We start from the raw sequence: 17,325 nt of genomic DNA, 5'->3' as shown, positions 1-17,325 counted from the left end.
ATTAGCAATAAAAATATGTAACTAAACTGCATTTTCCAGTAGAACTAGAAGCAATAAACAATAGGAAACTAGTGCGCTTTGCTGTATTACAAGGTATCTGCCTGTCGGGCACTCAGCTTTGCTCCTTGCGATTTTTTAGTATTTTTTCTTTTTTTTTTTTTTTTGCCATGTCGGGTGGTTGTTTAGTTTAATTCGTGACGGCGTCGTTGAGCTGCAAACTTTTCACGTGAGAGTAAAAGCGGCGTCGCCGGCGCTCTAACATTGTCGTTGGCGTCGCGTCGCTAGATGCTGAGCGTTGCCGCAGCCGCAGCCGCTGTCGGCGCTGGCGATTTGAATATGTTATGATGTTGCATGTTGCTAACTGGTTTGGTTTATACTCGCGTATTATTCTCTATTGCGTTTACTTCCGAGTTCAATGTAAGCGGCGTCGGCGTAGCTGCTGCTGCTGATGCTGCTGCTGTTGCCGTTGGCGGCAGCAGCTGCGTTGCGCAACCGCCCACACGCGTGTACGCCCGACGGCTCTTGGTGTGTGTGTGTGCGTGTGTGTGCGTGCGTGTGTGTGAGAGGTTGCGTCGTGCAAATATTTTTGCTTTGCTAGCATTTGCACCCACTTAGAGGCAATGGCAACCCCATCTAAACAGCGCCTCACCCCCGCCACAGCCCAGTGCCCACATCTGTCCTCATTGAGTGCTTGCCGCTTTGCCGGCAATCTCAAACGCACACATGTTGCTTCGTTTTTAGATTTAGACGGGTTTTCAACCACAACAACAAAAGCAACAACAAAACGTTGGCACAAAAAGCGCGATCGTGTTGCAAAACAGGTGGCAGAGGCAGCGTCCAACCAGGAACCATCCTGCATACAATTTTTTGTGCACATCACGACTTGGACTTGTTGCGACTAAAAACTCATTGAAAGTGGTAGGATATTGTTTTTTTTTTTTTTTTTTTAAGTGCTATACTATAAAGAATGTAACAAATGCAGTTTTTTTTTAAGATGGCAACCAGTTAGTATTATCTATTGTTAATGATGGGCATGACAACTTTATAAGTATTCTTGTATTACGTATGGTTAGTATAAGCACTATTTCTTACGTTTAATTGCATTAATTAAATATTCGGGCCCGAAATCAGACAAATGAGGACTAAGAAAAGTTATCGAGGATTATTTAACAAATATCGCTGGCTTCTTATAAAAGCTTTTCATAAGAATTTATTCATTTTATGTAAACTATGTTTATTTAAAGCAATAAGTTTTCATTGTCTGATATCAATTTCTTCTTATCTTAATTATCGCCAATCTATGCCAAATACTACATACAGGACAGGCATAGAACAGTTCTCAGCACCGTTACTCTGTTATATCTATGTATCTGTTCTCCTATAATAAATATTCTGCAACTATTAATCACTCTAAATAAAGCTTTCCAAATTAATGCATATCTATAATCAAGTTTGAAAACGTACGTTAAATATTCAAAAATGCCCAAATAATGCACTTATTGAATCTACAAATCGAAAGCATATAAACATACGTATGTATGTGTGCAAATAGAAACATATGATTTCATCTAAGTGTTGTTATTAAAAGTCATTTTTTTGTTGATTATGAAAGTAGGTCTGCTGCCAAAAGTTTGTTAATCTATTTTAGATGTTAGGTATAAGAACATTGATAAGACAAAACGTGTTTGTACTATTAACGATTATGCAGAATGGAATTGCGTTTGTAATGCATAATACATGAATAAAAACTTCGATTAGAATTAGGATTTAATATTAATAAAGTGAACTAGAATATACCATAAGAGCTTAAGAATGTTAGGACTTTTAGATTTTTATGCTTTATTAGATAATGTGTCATGGGATATAATAATAAATATATCTAACGTATTCCCGCAATTCCCATAACAATAGTCCCTTTAACTGTCCCGAATTGCAACTTAACAATGCAGCCCATCAACCTGCTAAAGCAGCTCTGACCTAACCAGCTGTACAGAGCACTGCAAACTGATACTGATAAGAGTATTCATTCGAACAGGAAGCAGTTGCGGTGGCCACGTTGGCCAGGAACAATCAGAAAGAGAAGGAAAACAAACATTGGCAACGACTTGAACGGCAATCGAACTTATGGAGAACACGTTCCACACATTGCTGCACTTGTTCGAGAGCGAACCACTCGATCTCAATCTGAATCGATCGCCTGAGATGCCTTCCCGTTCATTTCCGCTTTGCTATGTTGTTTTTCGCAGGCGAAACAAAAGCAACAACAACAGAGATACTCGTAGACATCGCCATTTAAACAAAGATAAAAAGCGCCCAATCGGAACCGAGCCGCAAGCATACAGCGATCATCGGAGCAAAGTGAAAAAATATTACACCTGATTGCCTTGAAAAACCTAAATCAAAACAAAGCAAAATCAAATGTACGGCGAAAAACGTACATATTTGCGGCGACGGCGACGGCGAGGCAATCAAACAGAAAACCGATCAGCCAACATGTTCTAACTGCGTCGCCAACGTCGCTGCTAAATAAATGCCTCTCGCTCGCTGCCGCAGCATCCACTTCCTACTTCGAACTAGCAAAAGCTGCGCTCAGCAGCGGACAAAAGCAAGTTTTCAAAGCTCAATTGCTGTGTTGTGTGTGGCAGCACAAAATTGCAGAGAAATTCCTTTGGCTTAATTAGCCTCTTTCGTTCGAGGCGAAAATATTTTCAACTGAGAAAAGCAAGAAAGCGGCACAATAGCAAAGAAACGATAGCAACAGCAACAGCAACATCAACATCAACGGACAGCGGGCAGGCGGGTAAAAACAACTCAGAGCTGAGCTCAGCGTGGTTCAGCGCAGCAGCGCACAAATGAAACCAGTTTAGTTCATTTCGTTTCGTTTCGTTCATTAATTCAAAATTTCCATTTGAAACTTTTTTGTGTGTGTGCTCCGGCTCTGGCTCTGGCTCCGCTCTGCCGCAGTCGTTGTTGCTGCCGTTGCCGTTGTCGTTGCCGTTGCCTGCCAATTCTGTTGCTCTCTGCCCTCTGTCTCTCCTTGCTCAACACCATCGTCATAATCAGAGTTTTAACATTTTATGTACAATGGCCACAGTCACCACTCGCTCAGAGCAACCAAAGTGTACACAAATGCTGATATAACAGACAGCAGCGCTGCCAGCCAGTTCTTACTGTATATACACAGACTTTATACCCTCGCACAGATACTCACACACACACACTCACTCGCACAGAAACATGCACATATACAGAGAGCCGGAGCTCGTTTCGTTAAACCGACGTTCGTTCGCTCGGCTGCCTCTCCCACAATCGCAATGCTTTTGACTCACACCGCTGCCTCTGTTATATACACATAACCTACAAAAATATATAGCTACGGCTCTGGCTCCGGCTCTGGTGCGAGTGCCGAGTAAATGCGATACGATATTTGTGCGGCGCATCGTGTGCGCTGTCAGGCGGTTCGCCATAGTGATGGTGATTTCGGTGCAGGGGCCGGGGCAGGCAGGCAGGCTGGCTGGCAGACAGGCGGCATAACATCAGCAGCGCCAGCAGCAGCAGCAAAAGCAACAACAACATTAATACAAGTGAATAGGGTTGTCAAACATCCAAAAGGCCGTCGGCATTGAACTCATATTGTGGGTGTATATTTGTTGGTTTTACCGTTATTAATAATGCTATGTATGCATGTATTTCTTAAATCATTTAATTTCCCACTTAACCGTACATTTAAATCATGGAAAACCTCGATACTTTTGGAATTAAATTAGACACACATGTTAGACTGTTAACTAAAAGAAAATACTCAATAGAGAGAAATTAAAAGTAACAATAAAAAAAATATATATATATATAGAAGGAGAATTCTTCATATAACAATAAACCTAACAATTGTAACCATCTAAAATTTGAGTTGAAATATACATGCATACATACATACATTCAGATACAAGACTTAAGATATACTAATTTTCACTTGTATCTTAACCAAAAACGAATTAAATGAAAAACATCTGGTATTTGAGAGCAGAACACCTGACAACCCTGTTGCTGGCATACTATCGAGTTTTATATGTCTGTACATGCGCTGACGCTGTCACGGCCTCTGCCTCCGCTTCTGCCTCCGCCTCATGCCTGGCCCCGTCGCTTGCCTGACTGACTGACGCTTGCCTCAGCGCGTATGTGGGAACGAAATAATACCTATAAAAAATTCTTTTTTCCCTCGGTTTTTTGCTGCTGCTGCTGCTGCTGCTGCTACGACAACGAAAAAGAGAAAGACTTGTGGGTAGAAAACCAACAAAGTAAGACTATAAAGTACGGCGCAGAGCGCACAACGAGGACCTGGAATGGCTGCGGGGGTGATGGTCGGTGTGGCGAGGGGATGGTGTTGGCAGCGGCAGCGGCAGCGGCAACAGCAAACAAAAATTTAAGATACTTTTTCGTTTGAGTGGATGTGCAGCAGCTCTGTATGCGAGATCTGCGAGCTCTTGGCTCTGGCTGTTGCAAACATGTTGAAATGAAATTGGTGAACGACGGCAACGGCAATGGCGACGACGCTGCTGCTGCTCGAGTGCAGGTTCGGCTAATGGGCCTCTGCCGCGGGGGTGGCGGCCAAATATTTGGCAGCATTTTGCTATTACATTTTGCTACTAGTGTGTGCGAGTGTCTGCGTATGTGTCTGCGTATGTGTGTGTGTGAGTCGGTGTTGTAGATGTTGTTGCTCGCCGTCGCATCCGAAAAACTTTGAACATGTTCGGCTGCTGTTGTGTGCTAGTTACTCGAAAATATCACTAAAAATGCTGCAGGTTCGGCGCAGATGAATGTGGAACGCCAGCCGCCAACAGACGCGGACGACCCGAGGCCCGAGACCAGAGACAAGAGACCGAAAACCAGAGACCAGAGCGACCAGCTGTTGGCCTTGTGCTGTTAATGCCTTGCAGTTGCTCTAGCTGTATCTGGCATTATTTTTGGAGATGTCGGCGACGGCAACGGCAACGGCAACGGCGTCGTTGGCGATGTCTGTTGTTGTCGTTTCAGCCCCTCTGATGGATGACTCGACACAACGGTTGAGTCGACTCGACTCGACGCTATTGAGTAAAAATCATCAAAACAACAAAATGTGTATGCGACTGGCTATTTTTGATTTGCTGTTTGGGAATTTTAACTCTGTTGAAACGATGGTGCGTCCGTCTGCGAGATCTATACACATGGCATTCCAGTCGGAGGCATTGCAGATCATTGACAAATTTAATCAGGTGCAACAGTATATCCTAGAATGTTCATTAAAGAGGCAGGCACAACTTTAGGAATAGGAATAGGTAAACGCATTCAAATAGCCAAATACATATTCAATATTTCTCCTGGTTGAGTTCAGAACTCTTGAACTAGTTTGACAGTCTATTGCTGGATTTGTCTTATATCGAACATCTTTGGGTTAGTTCAAACTGGCCAAAATTCTAATTTGTGCATGAGTCATAGCAAAGACCATATTTGTGTTATATAATATAATTAATTAACATAATTTCCAATTTAAGCTTGACGAAATATATTGAGAAGGAAATATTAAAGAAATTTGTATTTCATACTCGAATTCGAATGCTGAGATCATTATAATTATCAATTATAATCTTCAGATCTCAGATAGTGATATCGCCATCATAGAATTTCGACTGAAAATCGACCCATCTGTGGAATTCCTATATAACTTAAATAAATTTTCTTCCAAGGTTTTCTATGAATATATAGTTTTCCAAGACCCTATGTTGGCCCAGAACCCTTAGTTCCGAGGATGCTGATCCTCTTTAGTACTTTTCTAACCTCGGCCCTCAATTTTAATATATGATATCCAATATTTAACCCTTTCACTAGTTGAGCCATTCTTCTGTTCCACGCCCATTCTCTTAGCCTGTCCTGGACTTCCCACTCGGATTAAAGTTGGCCAAGAGCAAAAGCTGGTAGCCAGTAACAACTTTGCAGTGCTGCTGTTGCGAACAGCTTTGATGATTTTACAGTTGCCATCCCAACTGGCAGTTCCGTGCCTTTGTTGGACTTACACACACGTGGCCACCCACTCTAACGGCTTTATTTCACTCTCTCTCTCTCTCTCTCTTTCTCTTTCTCTTTCTGTCGTCGTGGCTTATGCACACGGGGTGCAGCAGCGTATTATGTTGCGCTCCACTCGAAGGAAGAAATGCGATTGCCGATTGAGGTTATAATGGATTTCGACAGTCCAAGCAGTGCCGACGACGACGACAGCGACGGCGACGGCGACGTCGCTGCCTCTGCCGCTGCATTGCCGTTTCTTGCAGTTTACTTTATGAATACGTTCGTTGTTCCTTTTGCGCTTATTAGTTTAATTTGTTTACGGCGCTGCCGATGCCGAAGCCGTTGCCGCTGTCGCTGTCGCAGATGCCTGCAACGGGATGTGGATGCTAGCTGCCAGCCTCCTGCAGTTCGTTGTTGTTTTTTCTCCTTATTGCATGCAACATGCTGCCGACTTTTGTTGCTGTTGTTGCGGCGAACTCACGAGTACGCGAATGCTCTTGTCGCTCGCCTTTGCCTCTCTTTGGGCCAAAAAAGACTTCAAACAAGTTCGAATTCGCGACGTTGTCGTCGTCGTCGTGCAAGGTGCATTCCCAATCCGATTATGTGTTTGTGTGCGAGTGTGTGTGTGTGCGCGCGTGTTTGCATTTGCATATGCAAAATATTTAGCAGGGCAGCGACGCGAACGCAAACGCAAACGCAAACAGCGACGCCGGCGGCAAAGTCGCGCAGCATCAGCCGAAAAATCTCAGACAGAGTCACATGTTGCATTCGACTTTAATTTATGCTGATTGCTCTGCACTTGCATATGACGTTCTCCCTTACACACTCGCACTTTTGCTAGACCTCTTTATTGCTTTTGTATAAGTTTACAGTTTAAGCTATCAATGTCAACAGGCAGCGACGCTTGCGGCGACGGTGACAGCGACGGCGACGGCGACGGTAACGTGAGCATTGACAGACAGGTAGCCATCATCATAGCTCAGCAGGGGTAGGAAGTTGAAGGTCGTTCGTTCTCATACGCACACACACTAGCACACAACACATACAAAACATGCTCACACTCATATTTATTTATTACTTTTTATGTTGTTTTAATGATGACGACGGCGACGTCAACAACGGCGTCTGTCTCTGCTCCACTTCTGGCCTGCTCTACGCGTATGTGCATCTCTGTCTAGCACATGCGTCGCCTGCGTTGTTCCTCTGAGCATTGGCTGCGATTATTTCGGGTTATTAAACCAACCACAGCAGCAACAACAACAACAACAACAACAACAACAACAACCACAACAGCGGCCCGACAGCCACTTGCAGTTTTTGAATTGCTGATTAATTTTATTGCCTTTGCCTTGTTGTAATTGTAATGATAAATTCGTTTTTTCGGTTTTTGTTTTGATCACTGGCTTCGCGTGCCGCCACTACAGTACTGCCCCTCGCCTTCACCCATCCCGCTCTCCCACACTCGTTGTCTCTCTCACTACACGTGACGCTATGTTGGGTGGCTGCTTGTGCTTTGCTTTGCCTTTTGGACAATGTCTGCTAACGTCGTCGTCAGCGCCGTCTATAATTTATTAATTGTGCTCAGAACGGCGGCGTCGGCGTCGACGGCGACGGCGACAGCGACGTCGCTGCCAATGCCGTTACCGTTGCTGGTACTGTCGTTAACTTTTTTGTTTTGATACGCGAGTTCGTGCGCCAAAGTGTATGAATGGAAAGTGGCAAAGGAGGGGGCGTGGGTCTGAAAACGAGTTGCAGTTGCGACGCCGCCTGTTAACAGTTAGCTCCTTGCAGGGGCATCTTGCACAAGCACAACAACAGCAGCAGCAACAATGCAACAGCTGTTAAGCGTCGCGCATCTACATAGTGAAGGCTGGCAATTGAGGTTATGTTTGCATGGCACAAAATGCACAATAAATGCAACAAAGTGGGCAAAGCAGGCTCTTTTAAATAAGATTTGAATGGGGCCAAGTTGCAGCATTGCTTAACTATCTATGGCCGCTTTGAGGAATCTGTTTGGGTTTGGCCAGCTTTCAAAAATTACCTTCGCAGGAACTGGAAGTAAAAAGCCTCGGCTGACCTCAACAGCATCACAGTCAAGATGGAAGTAAAAACAATAATACACATTTTTTGAATTGAAGGTCTTATATCTTAATGGTTCGCTGCACCTAGTCTAGTCTTGACAGTTCTCCAAATATAAGGAAATATACATATGGGTGTTTTAATTGACAATAGAGAACAATTGACAATAGAGAATAATTGCCTTGAAAGCCTCAAGATTTAAATAAAACCAATAAATTGCTTTGTTGCTCTGATAACGGGTAAACCTACTTTTATCATCCAACTTTCTTAAAATAAACTTATATTTACAAAAGAATATTACTTCATTATCAACGTTTGATTGATATATATAAAGTGCAGTAAAGAAGTTCGTACCCATATTCTATTTTGAACTTTGAACCCGGGTCCGTAAGGTTCAGTTTGGCAGAATGGCTGGAACTGTTAGCAGCTCAGTATTCATATATTGTAAGCATGCCAAGACTGTCCCCGAATATTCTTGCATATAAATTGGGAGCCTCACTTCTAAAGAAGTATTTTACCATCACACATTGCTCAGAAATTAAGCAAAGCAACTTTGTGGAGCATCATGGCTTGCTTTTCGAATGCAGACTTATTCGAAAAATCAAATTAAAGAAAAACGACAACACGTTAAATTAAAAACACAAAGAATGTCCTGGCTGATGTGCCGAATATCTGAACCTAGCCCGCAAAACAAGGTCGGTCTCTTTAAAGCCTGTGCGAATATATGCTTCAGAACTGTACTCATTGGATTAGTGCAACTTTAATCTTACATATAATAGAAGGCTTACTGGAAGCTTTCTTAGCTTAGAACTTACTAAGTAGTTTTGTCTTATTGTCTTACAGAGTGTAAATAAATAGAATGATAAAACATATAGGTAAGTAATTCTTTTTTATTTCTACACAGTTGGCAGTTTGGCGGCGTTTGATTGTCATTTAATAGAAAAACAAAATTACGTATGTACCGCGGCTCGTGCGGCTCGGTCTCGTTTGACAATTTCAATGGTTTTTCTCACGCTAGGCAGCGCTGCTGGCGCCAACAGCGACGGCGGCAGCGACGGCAGCGTCCGCGTTGGCGCCGGCTTGTCTTTTATTCATTCATGCCTCGGCCTTTCGTTTGTTTGGTTTTTTTTTTTTTTTTTTCATTCATATTTATTTATTTAGCTAATAATATAAGTCAAATCGAAATTATTTATGATACCGGCATCGGTATCGACGTCGGCGACCCGGTCACGGCACAGGGGCCCAGCTGTGTGTGGTTGTTGTTCTCTTTTTCGTTTTTTGTTTTGTTTTTTGTTTTGATCGCTATGTAAATGGCTGTGAGATGATTTTTATTGCTTTGATTACGCTTGGTGTTTAGCAGTGCGCCCCTTTGTTGTTGTCGTGTAGCCGTAGCATTAGCAGTAAGCTATCAGGGCATTTTTTATTGACTATGACTGTAAAATTCGACTGATCGACGTGGGCTGTTGTCGGCTGTCGTGTGGGGAACACCCGGTCAGTGAGCAATTGATCCAATTAGATTTCAATTGCCACTTTTACTATTTCAGTTAGTAATACATTAAAGAGATTTATTTTGGCTTATTAATGTGCTGCTTTTGTTCATTGACATGGACTACTAAACTTGCCAATTTTAAGTTGATGGGCCCGAAAAGAAAGCTTACTTTCAAGCTTATTACTTCTTTCTTTAGAAGCTAACAAATAGAAATATTTATTTTTATAAATCTATACTTGATGATTACATACAAATTAAACAAAGCCTCTAAGCTGAGTGCTCCCAACAGATTTCATTCCGAACTAGCCAAATATGCGCATCTATTTGCTCACTCCAATTGGTCCAATTGGCATCAATGGTATTTCTCGTTTACTTCTTTTTCCTTTGCAAACCGACTCACAAAGAAAAAGGATCGGGGGAATACCTTGCAGCCGTAGCCACAATGAATTATGCACTCAAGCACATACATGCACACATGAGCACAGATACATATGAATGTGTGGCAAATGCCAAAAGAATTAGCGAGTGCCGAGGCGGCCTGACAACAATGTCATTCAGAGTCATTCAGGCAGTCAGGCAGCCGCCGTCGCAACGGCAATTTTGCTTTTTATGTATTTTCTCTTGATTAGAAACTGCTAAGCAAAACAAAAAACCGGAAAAAGGGTTATTTTTTATTGCTTACTTTGGCCTCCGTCGCTCAACGTTGCCGTCACCGTGTCTCCCACTGTGTGAGTGTGTGTCTGTATACGTGTGTATGTGTGTTGTATTTTCTTCTTAACTTTTGGCGATTCGCCTTTTTTTTTATTATTGTCGCCGGCTGCTCCGTCGCTGACTGCGCTGCTAGCGCTGACGTCGCTGCTGAGCTTTTAGCATTTTAAATTGACGTTTATTATGCGCATTTGTTGTTGTTGTTGTTGTTGTTGTTGCTGCTGTTGCTGCTTTTTTTTTTTCGGTGTAATCAACATGTTGTGCGAGTATCTCTCCTTGTTGTTGTCATCGTCTCGCGTGGCACTGCCAGCGTCGCTGTCGACGCCGACGATGACGACGACGTCGCTGCTCGTTTCTTTAGTTTGTTTTGGTTTTTAATTTAATCGTTTTTGTGCCCCCTGCCTATACCGCACTGCTGACGCTATCGTTATTGCTCTTGTTGCTGTTGTTGTAGTTGTCGTTAAATGTGTTTAGCACGTGCTGCCTGACCGGCCTCTCTAGTCTCAGCTGTTGCCGCTGCCGTGCTGTTGTTGCTGTTGTTGCTGTTGTTGTTGTTGTTGTTGTTGTTGTTGCCGTTGTTGGCTTTACTTTTGCCCTTTTGTGTCTGCTCTTGATGCTTATTAGCGAGTGCCATTCAGTGCTCACTCCTCACATCACTCACTCCACTTCTACGCTTGTTCACTCGCTCATTCATAGTACTACAATGTACAAATACATGCATGTGTGTGTGTGTGTGTGTGTGTATGTATCTGTGTTGTTGCTGTTGCGGCAGGTTGGTACGGCCGACACTGCCGCTGCTTAGAAACAAGTGGCCAATAAATTATGGGCAGCCGCAAAGAGCAGCCCCCCATTATTATTGCCCATTGAAAGCCTAATGGTAAATACACATAAAACCGTTAAATGCCTCTATATGTATATACATATATATATATGTTTTTTTTTTATGTGCGTATTTGTGCGGCTGGCTAAAAAAAAGGGTTCTCCTGCGGCTGCAGCTGTTTGGTTTATATTTTTATGGCACGGAAACTGACCTAAGCTATGCAAAATCAGAGGCATTTGCATGAGCGACCCGGCACGGGCACCGATAATGAAAATGTGCTCCAGCTCCATTGGGGTAATGGTGGGGGGGGGGGGAAATGTCGACGCGTCTCCCGCAGTCGCTGCTCAGTGGCCAAGCGCAAGTCATGGTTGTTACAATACACATACATATTTAAACGTACATATATATGTGTATGTATGTATAGATGTGTACGTCTGTTTGTATGTGTGCACTTTTGTTGTGGCTGCCTGTCACTGTGTCAAGGACAAGTGGCATCTTTGTTTATGACCACTTTAGAAATCAGCCAAGCCAACTTCCTAATCAACTTTGCCCGCTTTTCTCAAGCTAAAGTTCATTCAACTCTTGACATATGCTTTAACATGTGTACCTATGTACATATACATACGTAAATTTGCCTGTATGTTTCATACTTTATATCAGACTTTTATAAACCAAGATAACATCAGCTGGAGCCCTTATCAGATTTGTATCAAACGTAATGCTATCTTGCAATTACATCAGTCACACATAAAGCTCATACATAGTACATATTTCTCGAATAATGCTACAAAAGTTTGCATTTAACTATGTTCATAAATGTGTTCACATATATAGAATTCGGTTACGATTACAGTGAATGTACCCACATCTTCTGTAACCCTAGGTCAGTAGACATTATGTCTGAAATCTTAAGTCAAGTAGAATTCTTAGGCTTATATATGTATATACATATGTACCTTTTTTGTTGCATTAATTATTGTATGTATTAACATTTCATGTGCTTTTTATTATTTTGCATACAATTTTCATGTCCATGCCCAATTTCAATTCCAGTAAGAATCTTCAAACACAGCGTTTTTTTTTTTAGCAGAACACACTACTTTGTGACTTTATCCACACGAACAGACAAACTAAACCTTAAGGCAGGTTTTTTGGGTCAATTGTTTGTGATTTTTAGGCCAGGACTTTTGTGGTTAATAATTAAGGCACCAGCGACTAAGACGGCTCACAAAATAAACGAAAAAAAGAGAAAACTAACTCATCACCTACAAAAATACATAAAATATTCAACTGAAAAATCGGAACATGTGCTGTTCAAAGAAACAAATCTTAACAGCTGGTAGAGAATACCGTTCGTTTCTGGAGGACAGGGAATGATCACCTTAATAAAAAGACTAGAGAGAATAAATAAGTTTATTTATAGCCAAGAAAATATAAATACTGTTAATATTGTCTTTGGTTCACAAAAGTATGTTGCTATTTATAAGAATCTGATTCGAATGGAAAAGAGTTTCGCCATGCACATACCAAAAGGATGTTTCCCCATTCGACGTATCTTATGAAAATTTGGGGGGTTAGAAGCAGGATCATTAGCAGACGCAAGGGAGCTAAAGGTTAGGCAGGTTTGCTTCAGCCAATATCAAAAGATTAACCTGGCAGGATGTGTCAGGGGACGCGTTACCAAAGAACATCAATAATGCGACCATGGATAATATAAATTGATGAGGTTGCAAGTCACATTCGTGAAAGGAATGCAGGCTCAAAAACAAAATATAATCTAAGTAAAAAGTAAAAACTAAGTTAAGTAAAAACTTACATTTTTATAGTTAGTAGCTCTATAGGTGATGTTATATGGGTCAATGATTTCTCATTTTATATCTGAGATATCATTTTTTCCCATCTCAAATTCTGATTGCGCTATGCAAAAGTTAAATTTCATGGAATTTATAGCAATAGCGCCGACATTTAAATGCTTGTGTATGTAATATACTCGCGTATGTGTGTATGTGTGTGTGTGTGTGGTTTGTGTAGACACAGCCTACACCCCCTGACCCCGACCCGAATAACAACCCATCCTCACCTACAACTCGTGCCCAACACACACACACACACACACACACACACTGGCACTGCCACTGCACGCACACAATGCACGACGTGTATGACATTTTTGCAGTTTTTGTTTTGCTCGCCGGCTTCTGCATTGTGGTGCCACCCCCAGCACGCCCCGCCCAGCCCCTGAGCATTCCATGGTCGCACCTCATCGAAAAACTTTCATTTAATTGCTGAGAAGAACAGCAGCAAAAACAAGTTGAAAGAAAAAATATTTGCCGTTGTCTTTTGTTTACATTGCTTCGATTGTGCCTCGACAAGGGAATGAAGAATGGGTGAATGGCGAATGGCGAATGGCGAATGGCGAACAGTGGAATGAGCATGCGAACTGATAGTGATGTCGACTGCGGCTGCGACTGCGACTGCGACGCATGCTATGCGTGTCTGCCTGCTGTGGCTACGTGATGCGTGCCAGCCCCCTTTGCCGGCCCCTTGTAGAGTGCTCATTTCCAATCCCCAAATGGCTTTTCAATTGCCTCAACCGGTAAATACACGCCAAAGAAACTAAAGAAGAAGCGCAGACAAAGCGTAAACGCTGCTGAAGCTCAATAATCAAAACAAAAGAACTAAACTATCGCATCATTATCGACAGCAGCGGAACAAGTGTTTCAAGGCACCTTTTAGGTTAAGGGTTGGGCTATGTGTGTGTGTGTGTGTGTGTGTGTGTGTGTGATCATCGACTAAGGATCAAGTTACTCACGTTGTTGGCTTCGGTCCACATTTTCATTGTTTTCATTGCAGGTAATCGGGGGAATTCCTTGCTTGTAATAATTCTTTTGATTTTTGGCGCCTTTTCTGTTGTTGTTGGTTTCTTGTTTGGTTGTAGGAGCAGGTGCAGTAGAGATCTTTCTAGTGCGGCCTTTGCTGCTGCAATTGTAGGCAACAGCGCCACATGTTGGATGCACAGATTAACTAAAAACTATTGCAATTAATTTGAATGGACTTTTGCACTAAGCGCGTACTTTCTGTTGTTTAAGTTATTCGCTTTGCTTTGGCGCTTTATCATAAATTTACGTAGTTTTTGTCGGTGGACGTGCGCCGTTGGCGTCGTCGTTGTCGTCGCTGTCGCTGTGTTGTCTTGTTGTGCGAAGTGCAGAGTTCGTACTGAATGGCTTTGGACCAGGCCAACAAACAGTCAGGCCAAGCAAGCAAGTTAGCCAACCAACTAGTCAACCAGTGTTGCCCTCGTGCCGAGCCGAACAACCGAGCCTCAAACTCGTCGGCAACCCTGTCACATGCGCACATTGATTGTTGTTGCTGCTGCCGCCTGTGAGTTTTCCGATTCGCATTTTCAGTTGCGCCGTGGAAAGCTGCCAGGCGGGCCACACCAGCAGCTGCCTGGGAGCGTGCGTGCGGCAACGCAGCCACTAAGCCCAAACCCGCAACGTCCCATGGTGCTAAGGCTCCCGGCTCCTATACTATTGTGCGGCACTGAGCCGATAGGACCGCCCCTTTTCTGCCCATCCTTACACATTGACAGTTTAACTATTTTAGTGCACGACAAACAAAGGAGGCGGCAGGGTTATGTCGTTTGCTCGTTTCTTAAGGTCGATAATTATGATTGCTGCGTAACGGTTCTAATCGATGCGACACACTTGGCATCATTGGCATCAATGTGGAAGTTATCGATACGAGCAATGATGTTCAAATGAATAAGTCTAATCGATAGTCGATCTTTGGCATTTGTCAGAGATCATAATAATCAGCAGATACTATTAAGCTTGCTTAATTTGAGCAGAGTTTGTGATCACGATGATATTTAATCAAGTAAGCTAGAGTTGGCTATTGATAGAAATGAAAATCTATCCCTGGCTTTTTGAAGTGATCGTGATTTCATATTAGGGTCTAGGTAGTAAGAACTATCATTACATTAATGTGTAAATACTTTAACTGTCTTGGATTGGTTTAAAACAAGTGATTGATAAAATATATAAAATATAATATAATATAATGTATAAAATATATAACATATGTGTTGTTTGGCGATTGCGAGCATGTAGTATGCATTGGATCAAAGCAAAGGGATATTTGTAGTATATTTTTAGGGACATTTTTGCTCAATGCTATAAATATTGAAATGTTTTCAAATTTTGTTGCTATCTAAAACAAATAAAATGTTTTTCAAAGTCGGTATTTCTTAAAATTAAAAATTGATTGCTTGTTAAAAATTTTAAAATGATCCCTTACATGAAATAAGTAATTGATATCACTACAAATTTGGTTTTCAGGTCTAAATGTTCTTTCATATATATGTTTTTGAATATTTAAAAACTAGGTATTGCTGAAATAATAAAATAGTCGTATTTATTTAGCCCAAGTCCTTAAATGTACCAACAATATGTTCCAAATACATAAGTACTATTACATTTTCATCTAACATAAATGTAATATTTCAATAGTACAACTTCCTGATAAGAATATGGGTTAAGAAATGCATAGATATTTATTTCGATACGAAAAACAAAATACTTTCCTCTTCATATTTATTTTTTGCATTACTTCTCGTATAATCTGAAAAATAAGCACCTAAAATGCTCATAGCTGTGCCAACTGATCTTGACAAACAACAATTGCAAGTCAGGTGTTTCAGTCGTCTCATCAACATCAACATCATCATCGGCATAGCCATCAGCGTCATTATCATCATTCACAATGTTCAACAATCATTATCATCATTCAGCAGCAGAGTCGACCACATATCCGAACGACCTTTTGCTGACTGATAAAAGTGGGTGGTTGCTGGCGGTGACTTGGGGGCCCCTGCGGCTGCTGGCTGGCAGCGGCTTAGCTGCACACACACACATATATCTATATATTTATATAAGTATATATATATATATAAACTCATGCACAACAACAGCAATTCCCCATTCCCTGACCCGACTGACTGCTGATTGCTTTGCTTGCTTGGTTGCTTGGCTGACGTGATGGCATTGCACAGAGACACACACAAATACACAGTCGCACACACACACACACACACACTCACACACGCATGTACATATGTATGCAAACACACATATACATATATGTATATATAGACAGCATAGTGTATGCGTGTGTGCCGCTGTGTGCGAGTAGCCACGCTCACAGACAGAGAGGGAGATTGCTATTGCTGTCGTTGTTGTTGTTATTATTGTTGTTGTTGTTGTTGCTGTTAACTGGGTGGCTCTTTGTTTTGCACACGCTCCACGTCCCCCAAAAATGGAGCTCGTGCTTTAGCCGAACAGCACCCGAGCGCATTCGTGCAATTCGCCTCGTTCGCTTTAATATAAATGGAGAATTACTGATGTTGTTGTAGCCGCTGCTGGTGCTCATGTTGTTGCTGTTGCTGTTGCTGCTGCTGCTGCTGCTGCTGCTGTGTTATTTGCAGTTAGCGCATAACGAACGCCAAGCCAAGGCAAAGCTGTAGCTAGCAGGCCGAGCCAGGCCTGGTCCAAGCCAGCCAAACAACCGTCGACGGATGACGACGTTTTCCGACTAACAACGGACGCGCATTTTCCACCGTTTCGAGGCGAGCGCATTGAAAATGTGCGACGCAGCGCAGCGTCAATGTTTGGTAACCAGCGAGTAAAGATAAGAGGGGGCGAGGGCGGTGGAGAGAACTGGGTAGTGGAGGAGTGCGCAGCGGAGCAATGTGACATGGCTGGCGGGGAGTCGGGGCATTAGGGTAGCTGCTGGTTTAAGCCCTAACGATGTTGGCTCTCTGGCATTGCTGCTGCTGCTGCTGCTGCTGCTGTGGCATTCATTGTTCGCCTTCGAGCTCTGAAAATGCTATTTGTTGTTGCTGTTGCTCCGCTGTTGCTGATGTTGCTGTTGCTGTTGCTGCTGCTGCTGCTGCTGCCGGTGCTGTCGTATTTTTATTTCATACACTTTGCGTATCCTTTCACACACGTCTGTGTGTTTGTTGCTGATTTGTGCGCAAAAGTTTTACAACATCGCCGCAGTGAACCGAGAGTAGCAGCATCAGCAGCAGCTTCAACAGCAACAGCAACAACGGTATCGGCAACATTAACGAGAAAAAGCAGCAACAGCAGCAACAGCAACGGCAGCAGCAGCAGCAGCAGCAGAAGCG

General features: G+C 42.6%; 1 protein-coding gene across 1 annotated transcript in view; it reads right to left on the bottom strand.

Moving 5' to 3' along the window:
* The window catches only part of tara (taranis), a 35,560-nt gene extending 21,214 nt beyond the window's left edge, over positions 1 to 14,346 (bottom strand). The window contains exon 1 of the mRNA XM_002053303.4: positions 13,951 to 14,346. Within this exon, the coding sequence (XP_002053339.2) occupies positions 13,951 to 13,986 (36 nt within the window). The 5' untranslated portion in view covers positions 13,987 to 14,346. The remainder of the gene's footprint in view (positions 1 to 13,950) is intronic.
* Between the last annotated feature and the right edge of the window lie 2,979 nt (positions 14,347 to 17,325).

Source organism: Drosophila virilis, chromosome 2 (assembly GCF_030788295.1).
Source record: "Drosophila virilis strain 15010-1051.87 chromosome 2, Dvir_AGI_RSII-ME, whole genome shotgun sequence".
Taxonomy (NCBI): domain Eukaryota; kingdom Metazoa; phylum Arthropoda; class Insecta; order Diptera; family Drosophilidae; genus Drosophila; species Drosophila virilis.
Note: the sequence above shows the minus strand (reverse complement) of the source record. Positions and strands in the feature narration are given on the sequence as shown.